This window comes from Hemitrygon akajei, chromosome 12 (assembly GCF_048418815.1).
Source record: "Hemitrygon akajei chromosome 12, sHemAka1.3, whole genome shotgun sequence".
Lineage (NCBI taxonomy): Eukaryota > Metazoa > Chordata > Chondrichthyes > Myliobatiformes > Dasyatidae > Hemitrygon > Hemitrygon akajei.
In genome coordinates this window covers 108,491,427-108,507,404 of record NC_133135.1, presented here as the reverse complement: position 1 = coordinate 108,507,404, position 15,978 = coordinate 108,491,427, and the positions used below count along the sequence as shown (strand labels likewise).

Here is a 15,978-nt window from a genome sequence, read left to right as displayed (position 1 = left end):
ATCTAGGGTGTCAGGATTGTTGGTGTGAAGCTCTGGACATTTAAAAATTATATTTATTTATTGATTGATCGAGGCACGACTGCGCAAGCACCTGGACGTCAGCCCGTTGGAACAGGAAGTATGTCTGTGAGGCCAATGTTCTCTACTGGGTATCAGATGTGTGAAGTCCAGGAGCATCCCAGCCTCCCAGAAGGCCACATCTGCACCAGGTGCATCGAGCTGCAGCTCCATAGGGACTGCGTTAGGGAATTGGAGATGCAGCTCAATGACCTTTGTCTGGTCAGGGAAAGTGAGGACGTGATAGAGAGGAGCTATATGCAAGTAGTTACAATGGGGCCTCGGGATACAGATAATGGGGTAACAGTCAGGAGAGGGAAGGGCAAGAGTCAGATACTAGAGTGTACTCCTGTGGCTGTCCCCCTTAACAATAAGTACTCCTGTTTGAGTGCTGTTAGGGGAATGGCCTAACTGGGGGAAGCAACAGTGGCCGCACCTCTGACACAGAGTCCGGCCCTATGGCTCAGAAGGGTAGGGAAAGGAAGAGGATGACAGCAGTGATAAGGGACTCTGTAGTAGTGGTCAGACAGGCAATTCTGTGGACGCAGGAAAGAAACATGGATGGTAGTTTGCCTCCCAGGTGCCAGAGTCCGGGATGTTTCTGCCCATGTGCATGATATCCTGAAGTGGGAAGGAGAACAGCCAGAGTTCCTGGTACCAACGACATAGGTAGGAAAAGGGAGGACGTCCTGAAAACAGACTACGGGGAGTTAGGAAAGAAGTTGAGAAGCAGGACCTCAAAAGCAGTCATCTTGGGATTACCGCCTGTGCCACGTGACAGTGAGTATAGGAATAGGATGAGGTGGAGGATAAATGTGTGGCTGAGGGATTGGAGCAGGGGACAGGGATTTAGATTTCTGGATCATTGGGACCTCTTTTGGGGCAGGTGTGACCTGTACAATAAAGTCAGGTTGCACTTGAATTTGAGGGGGACCAACATCCTGGCGGAGAGGTTTGCAAAGGCTATTGGGGAGAGTTTAAACTAGAATTGCTGGGGGGTGGGAACCGAACTGAAGCGACAGAGGAAAGGGAGGTTGGCGCACAAATAGAGAAAGCTTGGAGACAGTGTGAAAGGGAAGATAGACAGGTGATAGAGAAGGGACGCACTCAAACTGATGGTTTGAGATGTGTCTATGAATAGTATGCAAGGAGTATCATGAATAAAGCGGATGAGCTTACAGTGTGGATCAGCACTTGGAGCTATAATGTTGTGGCCATTACAGAGACTTGGATGGTGCAGAGGCAGGAATGGCTACTTCAAGTACCAGGCTTAGATGTCTCAGAAGGGGCAGGGAGGGAGGCAAAAGAGGTAGGGGTGTGGCACTGTTGATCAGAAATAGTGTCACGGCTGCAGAAAAGGAGGAAGTTGTGGAGGGGGTGTCTAAGGAGACTCTGTGGGTGGAAGTTAGGAATAGGAAGGGGCCAATAACTCTACTGGGTGTTTTCTACAGAGCACCCAATAGTAACAGGGACATCGAGGAGCAGATAGAGAGCATTAGAGAGGGATAGGAACAGACAAGTTAGGAAAGCATTTAATTAGAGTAAGGGAAAATATGAGGCTATCAGGCAGGAACATGGAAGCATAATTTGGGAACAGATGTTCTCAGGGAAATGTACGGCAGAAACGTGGCTAATGTTCAGGGAATATTTGCGTGGAGTTCTGCATAGGCACGTTCCAGTGAGACTAAGAAAGAATGGTAGGGTACAGGAACTGTGGTGTACAAATGCTGTTGTAAATCTAGTCAAGAAGGAAAGAAAAGCTATGAAAGGTTCAAAATCTAGGTAATGATGGTGATCTTGAAGATTATAAGGCTAGCAGGAAGGAGTTTAAGAATGAAATTAGGAGAGCCAGAAAGGGCCGTGAGAAGTCTTTGGCGGACAGGATTAAGGAAAACCCCAAGGCATCCCTTCTCTTCATGATTTTTATAAATGACCTGGATGAGAAAATGGAGGGATGGGTTAGTAAATTTGCTGATGACACAAAGGTTGGGGGTGTTGTGGTTAGTGTGGAGGACTGTCAGAGGTTACAGCAGGACATTGATAGGATGCAAAACTAGGCTGAGAAGTGGCAGATAAAGTGTGACGTGGTTCATTTTGGTAGGTCAAATATGATGGCAGAATATAGTATTCATGGTAAGACTCTTGGCAGTGTGCAGGATCAGTGGGATCTTGGAGTCTGAGTCCATAGGACACTCAAAGCTGCTGTGCAGGTTACTCTGTGGTTAAGAAGGCATATGGTGCACTGGCCTTCATCAATCATGGGATTGAGTTTAGGAGCTGCGAAGTAATGTTGCAGCTATATAGGACTCTGGTCAGACCCCACTTGGAGTACTGTGCTCAGTTCTGGTCGCCGGACTATAGGAAGGGTGTGGAAACGATAGGAAGGGTGCAGAGGTGATTTACAAGGATGTTGCCTGGATTGGGGAACATGCCTTATGAGAATAGGTTGCATGAATTTGGCCTTTCTCCCTGGAGCGACAGAAGATGAAAGGTGACCTGACAGAGGTGTATAAGATGATCATGTGGAATGGGCTGAAATGGCTGACATGAGACTGCACAGTTTTAAGGTACTTGGAAGTAGGTACAGAGAGATGTCAGGGGTAAGTGTGTGGAATGGGCCGCTGGTAGCGGTGGTGGAGGCGGATACAATAGGGTCTTTTAAGAGAATCCTGGATAGGTAGATGGAGCTTAGAAAAATAGAGGGCTATGGGTAAAGCCTAGGTAATTTGTATAGTCAGGACACGTTCAGCGCAGCTTTGTGGGCTGAAGGGCCTGTATTGTGCTGTAGGCTTTCTATGTTTCTCTGACTGAGATACCACACAGTATAGGGCCTTTCAATCCTTTGAGCTGCTCCACCCAGCAATCTTCCAACTTATTCCCAGGCTAATCACAAGACCATTTACAAAGACCAATTAACCTACCAACCAGTATATCTTTTGACTGTGGGAGGAAACCCACGTTGTCATGGGGAGAACGTAGAATCTCCTTACAGACAGCAGTGGGGATTGAACCTGAGTCACTGGCACGGTAAAGCACTATGCTACCATTCCACCCTAAAATGAAACATTGTCAACCCGAAGTATTGAAGTAAACAATGTCATTGTAAACATTGAAACTGTATTGAGTTACCATCGATCTTAAGGGTATAAAACTGTGATGTACTTTGAGTTTAGAGGCCTATTTTTCTTTTTGTAATTTATTTTTTTAATCGAAGTTCATCATCAAATAAACATTTCCATAAGATGTATTTCAGACATTGTACATATATATCATATAACTATATATGTCACAAATCTCCAGATAGTATTTATCTGAGGTATACACTTATAGGAAAGAGTGGAAAGAAAAAAACAAGCAAAAGGAAAAAACTGTGTACAAGTAGGGAGTGATCTTTTTTTTTACAAGATATTCATTGATTTGTGAGAATAAAGTCAGGCCTATGAGGCATTATGTAGTTAAACCATTTTTCCCCAGTATGAATCAAATTGTTCCAGCTTATGATTAACAGATGCTGTTATCTTCTTCATTTTGTAAATGTCCATTGTAATTTCCATCCATGCATTTAAAGTTGGGCTCTCTTGTGATAACCATTTCCTGGTAAGAGTCTTTTTACCAGCCACTAACAGTATATTCATTAAATATTTATCTCTTTTCAACCATTCTTGAGGTATATATCCAAAATATATGGTCTTACTCTCCAAGGGTATTTCACATTTAAAGATATCTTGTAGGGCATTGTGTATCCCCCTCCAATAGTCTTTGATAACAGGGCAGTCCCAGAAATATGATAATGATTTGCATTTTGATTTCCACAATTTCTCCAGCAGGGAGGTTACTATCATAATGGGATTTCTGAGGTGGTGTAATAAAATATCTTATCAAGTTTTTCCATCCGAACTCCCTCCATTTCTGTGAACTGGTACACTTCCATTGATACCTCCATATTATTGTCCATTCTTCCTCAGATATAATTACCCCTCCTTCCTTCTCCCATTTTGTTTTAATATATGAAGTCGAATGTGTTTTAAGATTTGACAAACCCTTATACATACTTGAAATGATTCTACTACCATTATCTGAATTATATGCTTTACTAAAGAGCTCTATCAAGCATGTACTTGCCTTGGTTACTTTTTTAAGCGTTGCATCTGTAAATACCGATAAAAATCTTGTTTTTCTACAAAGTAATAAGTGTTTCTCTTTAAGCATTTCAAAACTGAACAGTGTTCCTTCTTTCATTATGTTGCAAAGAACTGTTATTCCTTTAGCTGTCCAGTCCTTAAATCTAGCATCCAGTTTATTCAGCGTAAAATCCAAGTCACATGCACACCATTTAAGAATTGCAATATCTCCCTCTAGATTATATTCTTTTATAGTAGTTTTCCATATTTTATGGGTCAATTTCACCCCTGGGTTCTCAATAGTATTTATGTACCTTTGCAGGTTGTTATCAGCCAAAATTGCTTGGAGGCCTATTTTTCTAAGAGTGTCTCCAGTATAATGACCTGCTGCTTGCTTTGAAGAGTAAAGTCTTCTACATCCACCAAATTCAGTGTCTCTCCAGTACTTCATTCACAGTCACAACATTGGGTAATCCTCACTGTGTGATTTTCGTGTGTGCAGAAGTGAACAATCTACTCCTGCTTCAGTATAAAGGAATCTCCTCATGCACACTTTGATGTTTGACTCTGTCAGACTCCAGTTGGAGTAATGTGCCCAGAGTCAGCACCTCAGTTTAGGAAGGTCTACAGAAAGCAGCAAGTCTGATGATTGGGATCATTTTGGGTTTCAGCAAAGAATTGTGACATTTATATATATATATATACACTTTGATAATAAAAGTTATTTTGAACTTTGACCAAGATGGCGGCATGACGCAGTTTGCAGCGGCCACTCCGGAGTTGATATCTGTTATTTGTTAAGCGGGGTGCCATGCACAATCCTAATCTGATGAAAAACAGACGTGGGAGCACGGAGGAACATCTGGAAATCTCCAGGAAAGCCTTCTTCATTGCTGCTGCTGTTGTGAGGTCCGGGTCTCTGCTGAGAAGAACAGGCCACCAGTCCTTGGAGTCGCGTTGCCGGTGGCCGTTGGGAGGGGTACCGTATTGTGCTCGGCAGAGGATGGTGCTCAGAGAGGCTGTGCCAGAGGGGATGGTCGCAGGCTCGGAGGTTCGACGGACTTGGAGTCCACTGCGGCCGGGGCGCTTTCACTGTGTGCTGCATCTGCGAGGCTGGGTCCGACGGAGCTTTCATTGTGTGCTGCGTCTGCGAGGCTGAGTCCGACGGAGCTTTCATTGTGTGCTGCGTCCGCGAGGCTGAGTAGGGCGGCGCCGTGGAAGTCCATAGCGGGGGTATTCCCTTCTGCCGCTGGCGTGGGATGACGAGTCTATCGGGACCCTGAGGACTTGTGGAAATTGTGTGGTGGTTTCTTTTGAACTTATAGTCTTTTAACTTCTTTGGACTATTTTTACTGTGCCCATGGTTTTTTTTTTTATCAATTATGGTATTGTCTGCATGTTGTAACTATATGTTAACTATAACTATATGTAACTATGTGGTTTTGTGTAGGTCTTGTAGCTTTAGTTTTTGGTGGTAGAGTTGGTCTCTTGACTTGGTGTGTCTGGGTAGTCTTGTTTTGTCTGGTGGATTTGGAGCTCCTTTCTGGGGAATGCACTAAGATGCTAGCACGATATTAATACGCAGCAGCCTCTCCGGACTCTGGATTTGGGGATTACCAAACATTATGTGGATTTCTGGTGTAGTCTGTTTTGTCATGTGCTTTTGTGATATCATTCTGGAGAATGTTGTCTCATTTTTTAAACTGCATTGCATTTGTGGTTTTTTAAATGACAATAAACTGAAACTGAACTAAACTGAACTGAACTGAATCTGCGATCAGCCTTTTCTTGGGCGAAGACCAGCAGCAGCACGTTACGCCGTTGGCGTTTAAGATCACAAAGAAGGTCCTCCACCTTTGATGGTTTTCAGGCCTTCCTTCATGTCAGTGGCTGTTTTCACTACTGTCATGCAAGTCCCTGGTGAAGACTCAGGAATACTGACGCACTCAGATGTAGAAGGATTCTTCATTGCTATTTCTGTTTTAGACCATAAGACCTTAAGACATAGGAGCAGAATTAGGCTAATTGGCCTATCAAGTCTGCTGTGCCATTCAATCATGGCTGATTGTCCATCACAGTTTTGAATTACTAGTCAGGGTTGTTCGCCCTGAGCTGAACCCCAGAACCTGATGGTCTGGTGGACCACTGTTATTCTGGCCTCTGCCCTTTAACCTGTTTGGCATGGGTGACCCTACCCAGAGGCAAAGCATAAAGCCCTTACTCCAGCCAATATAGATCTCCGGGTCATTGAGGCATGCAAACCTCCAAACGCTATGAGGAGGTTGTGCTCCTCTTGCAGGTGGGCAGAGAGAAAAGGCAATAAAATAAATAAGTGTATATGTATACCTGCTGAGAATGCCACGAAATTTTCACTCTTTTTGAAACATCCATTTTCATCAAGGAAATGGTTTGCATTAAATGATTCCGGTGACTCCCAGAGGCTGTTGTCTTTCAGAACAGACGAAAGGACAGGCATCACAAGCATACCCTAAACACAGAAGCAAGTTCAGACATGGTTATGGTCAAAAGTTATGTCAGATGCACAAAGCAGCAAGTATCTCAACACATTAAAAGAATGACTGATGATGTTAAACATCCCAAGAGCGATGTACTGCAGTGGCTGATGTGGAATTGATCCTCGGAGCACAGAATGTAATACATTTGTGGTCTGAATCCTGATCTTGTTGGATTATTAATAATAATATTATTGTTATAATATAATATCAATATAGTAATATTATTATTATTGTTTAAAATATTTTTTTCTCAGCTCAAGCTGGTAATGCCTGACATACAGGCATAGACGAGCACACTCATTTCTCAATTGCTAGGAGCTTTCAGACTATTTTGGTGGTGTTTAGTATTGTGGCTGTCTGGAGATTTACATGAATATTGCTGTGAAGGACTAATTGATTTATGTGTAGAAACTTTGGGTTTCTTACCAGTTGTAGATATTACCATTGGGACAATGTATACCCTGTCCATGTTCCATCCTCTTTCAATTTCCTTTTTTAAATTCAGGATATTTCTAGTGTATTTCAGTTATTGATTCTGTATATCTTGTGTGTTTGGAATGGCTGAATTTACCAAGTAAATTGTGCTTGCTTGTTTATTATATTATTATTATTGTTTGTTTATCCTGTATTATCATATTATTATTTATAGAGCACGTTTCATACAAGCGATGTAGCTCAGAGTGCTTTACAATGAGTTAAAGTGGAGACCATAATATATAGGAGCAGAATTAGGCCATTTGGCCCATCGAGTCTGCTCTGCCATTTTATCATGACTGATCCATTTTCCCTCTCAGCCCCAATCTCCTGCCTTCTCCCCATATCCCTTTGTGCCCTGACTAATCAACAATCTATCAACCTCTGCCTTAAATATACCCTTTGACTTGGCCTCCACAGCTGCCTATGGCAACAAATTCCACAGATTTATGATTCTCTAGCTAAAGAAAGTCATCCTCATCTCCATTCTCCATTCAAAATAGATCTTCCTCTATGCTGGGGCTGTGTCCTCTGGTTCCAGACTCCCCCTCCCATAGGAAACATTTTCTCCACATCCATTCTGTCAAGGACTTTCAACACGCAAATAAAATAAAGAATAAAAATAAAAGACAAGACGATGTTAGTAGATGTTAGTTAAAAGCAAGGTTAAATAAATAGGTGTTGAGATGGCGTTTAAAAATGACAACATCACTATAGTTTTATGTATTGAATTCCACAGTTTAGGAGCGTAGTTCTAAAAAACAGACCTGTCAATTATCTTTTGAGACAAAGTTGCTTAAGTTTAAGAGACCAGCAGAAGAAAACCTGAGAACACGGCTTCAGAATATAATGTCATCCCTTTGGAAAAAAGATGAGGAAGAAATGAGGGGGACGTCATTGAAACCTATTGAATATTGAAAGACCTAGACCTCAGTTAATGTTAGGGGTCCATGGCATTAAAACTGCTAGGCCTCCTGGAGTGTATGGGATGTCCAGGCAGGGATAGCACTCTAGTGAAGGGATTTGTCATGTCCATTCCAAGGCAGCTCACTCATCTTTGGCCCCTACTGGACACTCTGCTCCCACCTGTAGCTCCAAATAACTGTCTTCATGTGACAGCAGCCACATCCCGGTACACCACTTCAACAGGATGGCTAAAGCAGGCAAGGGTGCTCAGTCCACTGCTGTTTACCCTGCTGACCCATGACTGTGCTGCAGCACAGAATTTGAACCACATCATCAAGTTCACCGATGACACGATCGTGGTGGGTCTCATCAGCAAGAACGATGAGTCAGCATACAGAGAGGAGGTGCAGCGGCTAACAGACTGCTGCAAAGCCAACAACCTGTCTCTGAATGTGAGAAAACAAAGGAGATGGTTGTTGACTTCAGGAGGGCACAGAGCGACCTCTCCCAGCTGAACATCGATGGCTGCTCGGTAGAGATCGTTAAGAGCACCAAATTTCTTGGTGTTCAACTGGCGGAGAATCTCACCTGGTCCCTTAACACCAGCTCCATAGCAAAGAAATCCCAGCAGTGTCTCTACTTTCTGAGAAGGCTGAGGAAAGTCCATCTCCCACCCCCCATCCTCATCACATTCTACAGGGGTTGTATTGAGAGCATCCTGAGCAACTGCATCACTGCCTGGTTCGGAAATTGCACCATCTCGGATCGCAAGACCCTGCAGTGGATAGTGAAGTCAGCCGAGAAGATCATCAGAGTGTCTCTTCCTGCCATCATGGACATTTACACTACAAGCTGCATCTGCAAAGCAAACAGCATTATGAAGGACCACACACACCCCTCATACAAACTCTTCTCCCTCCTACCATCTGGGAAAAGGCACGAAAGCATTCGGGCTCTCACAACCAGAAAATGTAACAGTTTCTTCCCCCAAGCTATCAGACTCCTTAACACCCAGAGACTGGACTGATACCAATTTATTGCCCTCTACTGTGCCTGTTGTCTTGTTTATTATTTATTGTAATGCCTGCACTGTTTTGTGCACTTTATGCAGTCTTGGGTAGGTCTGTAGTCCAATGTAGTGTTTTTCTGTGTTGTTTTCACATAGTTCAGTGTAGTTTTTGTACTATTTTATGTAGCACCATGGTCAACAATCATCTCACATAGCACACTGTCTCATTTTTACTGTGTACTGTACCAGCAGTTATGGTCAAAATGACAATAAAAAGTGGCTTGACTTGACTTGGGTAGCCAGCAGCCTCATATCCCAGTGAGAGAGACATGCCTGTCTTAGTATGTGAAGTCAGCTCCAGTGGACTGGGCAGATCAGATCTACAGTGAGATCCAATGTCCATGAAGGTGATACTGTGCTGAAGAATGAGGAGCATAACGAGGCACAGAAGATGTCATGGTCATCCACTGCAACCAAGGAAGACCCCAGTTTGTGATGTTCGTTCATATCACTGGAGCCGGTCTTTTGAGGTTGATAGAGAGGAACTGCCCCAGTGCAACAGCTTGTCCACTTTAAAAACTCTCCCACACAGGTCTCCTGTCGTCATCAGACAGGATGGACAACCACCACCATTCCTCCTCAGCAACAAGCAAGTTAAGAACACTGTACTTTCTGAAGTACAGAATAGCTGACATGTGATTATTTAACTTTTGGTTCAATGTTATTAGAAGTTATACAAATAAAACATTCATTACATTGATCTTGACTCTGACCTTTGGTATCAGATATCCTCGGAAGTTCACATCACATGTTGCCATGTGTGGAAGGCTCATGGGAGTGATGTCGATGTATCGCTGGACCTCATGGATGACTGCGTCAGTGTACGGCATCTTCGCCCGATCCTCAATTGCTGGTCTTCGATGAGATCCAATCACATCATCAATCTCATTATGAATCTTCTCTAGGAGAGGAAGATAAGAAGATTTTGTTTCACGCATTTCATTTACCAACATTTCCCAACTTGTCATATTGGTCAATATCGTCTGATTTTACACTCAGTGGTCACTTTATTAGCTACACCTGCTCATTAGTGCAAATTTAAGATTACAAGAGAGACAATTTGAGACTCTGCAAATGTCTGTAAGGGGTTTGTACGTGCTCCGCAAGTCCATGTGTCTCATGCTGTATCTTCACAGGCAAGCGCAGGATCACACAGACAACCAGAAGGTTTAAGTAAAACTAGGAATTTTATTAATAAACAAATCAGTTGAACTTACAAGGTTTTGGATAACTCGTGATAACTCGGCCAGAACTCCACTAGGCAGGGATCAAGACAACGGAGGCCTGAGAGGATAGCGCTACCCCTTTAAATACATTCCAGTGCACAAAAGAATCTGTGCCCAGCTGATAAAACACCGGACTAGTTGCAGGGTTAACCAGTAACTATTCTAATAAGAGACAAAGTCCAATGAATTGGACACCTGCAAAGTCTTGAAGAAGTAAATGGAAGGATTCAAGGACAATTGCAACTTAACTGTAAATTGGGGAAGATCTAACAATAACACGTAAAAACCCCGAAACGCATTAGTACAGATAATTATAATTAATAAAACACAGAGAATACAAAAAAAAACTCAGACCCCTCAAAGAACTCTACAGATGATCCACGGTTGTGACAGTGTTGGTTTCCTCTGGGTGCTCTGGTTTCTCCCACATCCCAGAGCCGTACGAGGTAGAAGGATAATTGGTCACATGCAACAGTAGAGTGGATTAGTTGGACCAGAAGAGCCTGTTACCGTGTTGTATCTCTAAATAAACGACGACTGTGTGGCTCAACACAACTCCACTGCTGTATTCAAGTTTGCTGATATGGATCCAGTCAAAGGCGGTGATGAATCAGCAGTCAGGAGGGAGATTGAAAATTTGGCTGAATGCTGTCATAACAACAACCTCTCACTCAATGTCAGTATGACCAAGGAAATTATTATAGACTTCAGGAGAGGGAAACCAAATGTCCATGAGCCAATCTTCACTGGAGAATCAGAGGTGGAGAGGGTTAGAAACTCTGAATTCCTGGCTGTTACTATTTCAGAGGACCTGACCTGGACAGGAAAGTGCAATTGCAAAGAAAGCACGGCAATGCCTCTACTTCCTTTTGGAGTCTGTTTCAACCACAACCAATGATCCTGTTTCAAGGACTCTTTATCTAATTATCTCATGTTCTCATTACTTATTGCTATGTATTTGTATTTGCATTTACAGTTTGTTGTCTTCTGCACCCTGGTTGATCTTTCATTGATCCTGTTAGAGTTACTATTCAGTAGACTTGCTGAGGATGACCACAAGAAACTGAACCTCAGGGCTCTATACGGTGACATTTATGTACTCTGACAATAAAATTTACTTTGAACTTTGATTTTGACACTGTTGTGTAATTGATACACAACTTGCAATTTCCACAACTGTACCATGAAGACCATTCTAACGGGCTGTTTTGCCACCTTGTACGGGGTGTGGGCACTGCACAGCTGCAGAGAGCTGTAAACTTAGTCAGCTTCACATGGGCACTAGTCTCCATAGTATCCAAGATATTTTCAAACATCAGTGCCTTAGAAGGGCGGCATCCATCATTAAGGACCCCTATTACCCAGGGCATGCCCTTTTCTCATTGCTACCATCAGAGAGGATGTACAGGAGCCTAAAGGCACACACTCAACGTTTCAGGAACAGCTATTTCCCCTCTGCCATCCGATTTCTGAATGGACACTGAACTCATGAACACTACCTACTTTCTTTTGCACTACTTATTTAATTTAATATATAATTACTTACTGTAATTCAGTCTTTTCTCTATTGTATTGCATTGTACTGCTACTGCAAAGTTAACAGATTTCACAACAAATGCTGGCGATATTAAACCTGATTCTGAATGGAAGATAAGCTCTTTTATGGTCAGCTGAAGATTTCAATGGACTGAAGGTCTGGACTATACAGTTTGTTCAGTTGTATTTTTACTGATATTTTATATGGGCTTGTTGTCTTTTATATGTAAGGACAGGGCCTCAAGCTGCAGTTTCACCTGGGGACGGGGGTGGTTGCTTTGGGACCAATGCACTCCTCCAGGGGCGGTGTGGTGCGGTGTCCAGGCTGGAGTCGGCTCCCCCCACCGTGTTTGCTCACAGGAGATGGGCTCCATTGAAATCAACTGGAGATTGATGGAGTGAGTTTTTGATTCTTTTATTGTGTGATTATGATACCATTTGTGCTTGCTATCTTGTGAGTGCTTTGTGCTGTGTCTGACCATTGGTACTGTGTTTTGCACTTTGACCCCAGAGTAATGCTCTTTCACTTGGCTGTATTCATGAGTATTCATGTATGGTTGGGTGATAATTAAACAAATAGATTTGAGTTGAATTAAAGCTTACCTTGAACTTCTGGATACTTTGCCAGGATTTGAAGAGCCCAGCGTAGTGTTGTACTGGTTGTTTCAGTTCCAGCCATAAATAAGTTCAGCATCGTCAGCAGCAAGTTTTCTTGAAAGAATTCGGAGTTAAGCACATCTTTGTCCTGACTCAAGGCAAACAAAAATCCATGTTTTAAACAGAAGGGATTATGCAGATGCTAGAAATGGTGAACAACACACACACACGCAGAGTGCTGGAGGAACTCAGCAAGTCAGGCAGCATCTATGGGGGTTAATGAGCAGTTGACATTGTTTCAACCCGAGATCCTTCATCAAGGCTGAAACGGAAAAGGGCAGAAGCCTGAAAATGATGGGGGGAGGGGGAGGGGGAGGGGCGAGGCAAGGGAAGGGGTACATTTTAACAACCTTCAGTTGATTTTCAACTTTAATTCAACTTCCTGGATCCTTATATTCTTTTTATTTTTTAATTTTATTACAGTTCAGCACAGAATAGGCCCATCTGGCCCTTCAAGCTGCACTGCCCAGCAATAACCCAATTTAACCGTAGGCTAATTATGGGACAATTTACAATGACACATTATCCTACAAACTGGTACTGTGGGAGGAAACCAGAGCACCCAGAGGAAACCCATGCAGTCATGGAGAGAATGTATAAATTCCTTACAGGAGATGGTGGGAATTGAACCTGGGTGCCCTGTACTGTAAAGCTTTGTGCTAAGCACTATGCCATCCTAAAGCTACCGCACTCTAAAATAGGCAAATGTTTGCAATAGCAGTTCCCCAAAAGAAAACCCAGAAAATCATGGAAGCTTTTAGGAGGATCTGTAACAGAGGACTGTTGACACAAAATGCCAGATTTTTTTTCTATATGCACTGCCTGACCTGCCGAGAATTTTTGGCATTTCCTTTTCTTAGTTTAGATTTCTAGCAGTTGTATAATTTTCATCGAAAAAGATAACCTTCTTTTGGGTGGCACAGTAGTGTAATGCTTTAGAGTACAGGCAACCCGGGTTCAATTCCAGCACTGCCTGGAAGGTGTTTTTACGTTCTCCCTGTGACTGTGTTGGTTTCCTTCAGGTGCGCCAGTTTCCACACACAGTCCAAGGATGTACCAGTTAATAGGTCAATTGGTCATTATAAATTGTTCTCTAGTTAGGTTAGGGTTGAGCAACATTAGGGATCACCAAGTAGAGTGTCAACTCCAAGGTGGATTTGTACCGGAGTTGTGTTCTGTCCACACTCTTGTACGGGTCAGAATGCCGTCAAGCGACAGAGAGCAATCTTGCCAAACTGTTGTCTTTCCACACCATGAATCTCTGCAAGACCTTTTGTATTTTCTGGCCAAGAAAGATCTCCAACCACACCCTACTCCTTCAGTGTCACCAAGAGGACATGGTCACCATCATCATGAGGAAATGTTGGAGATGGGTTGGGCACGTGATGAGAAGAGAGGCCAACTCCATCATCAAGACAGCACTTCATTGGACCCCTGAAGGGCAGAGGAATGTGGGAGACCAAAGACAATTTAGCACCGTACCACAGAGGCAGAAATGAAGACCCTCAACCACACATGGGGCACAATATAGCCAAGGACAGTCAGAGATGGAGGACCTTCATTGCAGCCCTAAGCACTAGCGATGTAATGGGCATTAAGTAACTAAACTGAATAAATAGATGGGCTGCTGGTTGGCGCAACTCGTTGGGCTGGAAGAACCTGTTCTGTGTCATGTCTCTAAAATAAAATAAGAAGTGAAAAGTTATTGTCTTCAGTGTACTTGGTAGGACAGTGGAAAATGAACGAATGCTAGAAGAAACTTGCTGCCGTTACCTCAGCCATCTTCGTGAGGAAGCAGTCGATGTAATCCCTGGGGGAGTCTTTCTGGACAGTGTCTTTGTGACTTTGAATAATCTTGGCCAGAAAACTTTTCAATTTTTCCATATTTTGGAAGATCTTCTGATGAGGTCCGGGCAGGAAATCCATGATCCTTGGGAAGTTGTTGTACAACTGCAAAACAAACACACCATATTCACCGACATGGTGCTGTACTGGATACCTAATGCTCAGTTCAAAAAGTTCAAAGTTCAGAGGATATTTATTATCAAAGTATGTATGCAGTATCGAACCCTGAGATTCCTTTTCCCACAGACAGCCACAAAACAAAGACAAACATGAAAATGTTCAAAGAAGTACATCAAAACCAATCCCCACATCCAAAAAAAGGAAAAACATACAAATGGCAAAAGAGTGAAAAATACAGAATATAAAACACAAAATCTACAGAGTTCAGGCATTTTCAGTTCAACGTAGTTCAATTTACCTCTGTGTCGTTCGTTATCTGCAGGCCGCCCTGATCAAAGGCACACAAAATAGCAACAAAAATCAAGAATTGACCAGAAACACATCATTAGGTGAAATACTGAGTTTAATCCACAAATTGCATTGATTAAACCTTGCATAAGACCCAGGACTACACCACAATCCTCCAGTTGCATCGAAGAAGAAGGAGAGGGAAAGACCATTCGATAAAAGGGACCTTCCTTCGGAAGCAGTGAGCGAGAAGTAGAGAGAGAGGGGGAGAGGTAGAAGTGGAGGTGGAGAGAGAAACCATCACACTCAGACATCTTCCTCTGGCGCAGTGAGTGAGAGGCTGACAGATGGCGCTTATGTTCCACTCTCACGTCGATGATTTCAATCTTCCTTGACTCCTCAAATGGCAAAATCGGTGAGAAATAGAGTCAAATATGGGCACGCATCCCATCTCCTGGCTTCTTGGCCTTGAGGCCACAAGCTTCTCTCGAAACCTCACCGGACATCCTTAGACAGCGAAGCGCCAGATCACTCAATTAGCCCCAAAACACACCATCAAAATGTAGATCACAGACTCCAACAGTAGAAGAACCACATTTGGAAGAAAAAGAAGAGGTAAAAGCATCAGGTTAGAGGTAAGAAATTAGCTTTGTCTATTATACATTGAAACATATCATGGTATTATTATCTTCGTCTTGAGCCCATCATTCGAACCGGAGTAGAGGTCCCTGACAGCATCTCACCAAGTTCTCTATCCTGGGCCAGTCTTTCAAGTTGACCCTAGGCATAGCCCATCTTCTTCTTCTCCCAGGGATGAAGTCTTTGGAGTTCCTGCTGGTGTTTCTGTAGCTCTGTGATTTTTATGGGATGGAGTTACTAGTGCCAAGCCCAACACTCATCTTTTTGCAGCAGGCTTGAGATCGTCCAAGGCAGAGTTGGTGTAATTATGGTGGTGTTATTATTAAATTGATTTCCACGCTCCACTGAGAGTGGAATACCTGACCTCTTTCCTGGATTCATCAATGTTGTTGATGGCATGTCTGATGTTGAAGGACTTCCACCATTCCCTCACCATTGGTAAACTCCTGGGATTTTCAAAATCATCTGTTGCGTGTAGCGTCTGAGAGATAGTTTGCTATAAAAAATACACCTTACGTGTGGAT

The 15,978-nt window shown here is 43.1% G+C and overlaps 2 protein-coding genes across 7 annotated transcripts in view; one reads left to right on the top strand and one right to left on the bottom strand.

Annotated features, from left to right (window-relative positions):
- LOC140737355 (cytochrome P450 2C39-like) overlaps positions 1-15,978 on the bottom strand; it is a 120,894-nt gene that overhangs the window by 15,739 nt on the left and 89,177 nt on the right. For 5 of the 6 annotated variants that reach the window (XM_073063807.1, XM_073063806.1, XM_073063810.1 and 2 more), the window contains 4 exons: positions 14,336-14,512; positions 12,509-12,650; positions 9,857-10,044; positions 6,525-6,666 (listed from right to left, as the gene is read on the bottom strand). In XM_073063807.1, the coding sequence (XP_072919908.1) occupies positions 6,525-6,666; positions 9,857-10,044; positions 12,509-12,650; positions 14,336-14,512 (649 nt within the window). The remainder of the gene's footprint in view (positions 1-6,524; positions 6,667-9,856; positions 10,045-12,508; positions 12,651-14,335; positions 14,513-15,978) is intronic. The other variant, XM_073063809.1, reaches the window with a different exon arrangement.
- The window catches only part of LOC140737366 (cytochrome P450 2C38-like), a 163,390-nt gene that overhangs the window by 65,092 nt on the left and 82,320 nt on the right, over positions 1-15,978 (top strand). The window lies entirely within an intron of this gene.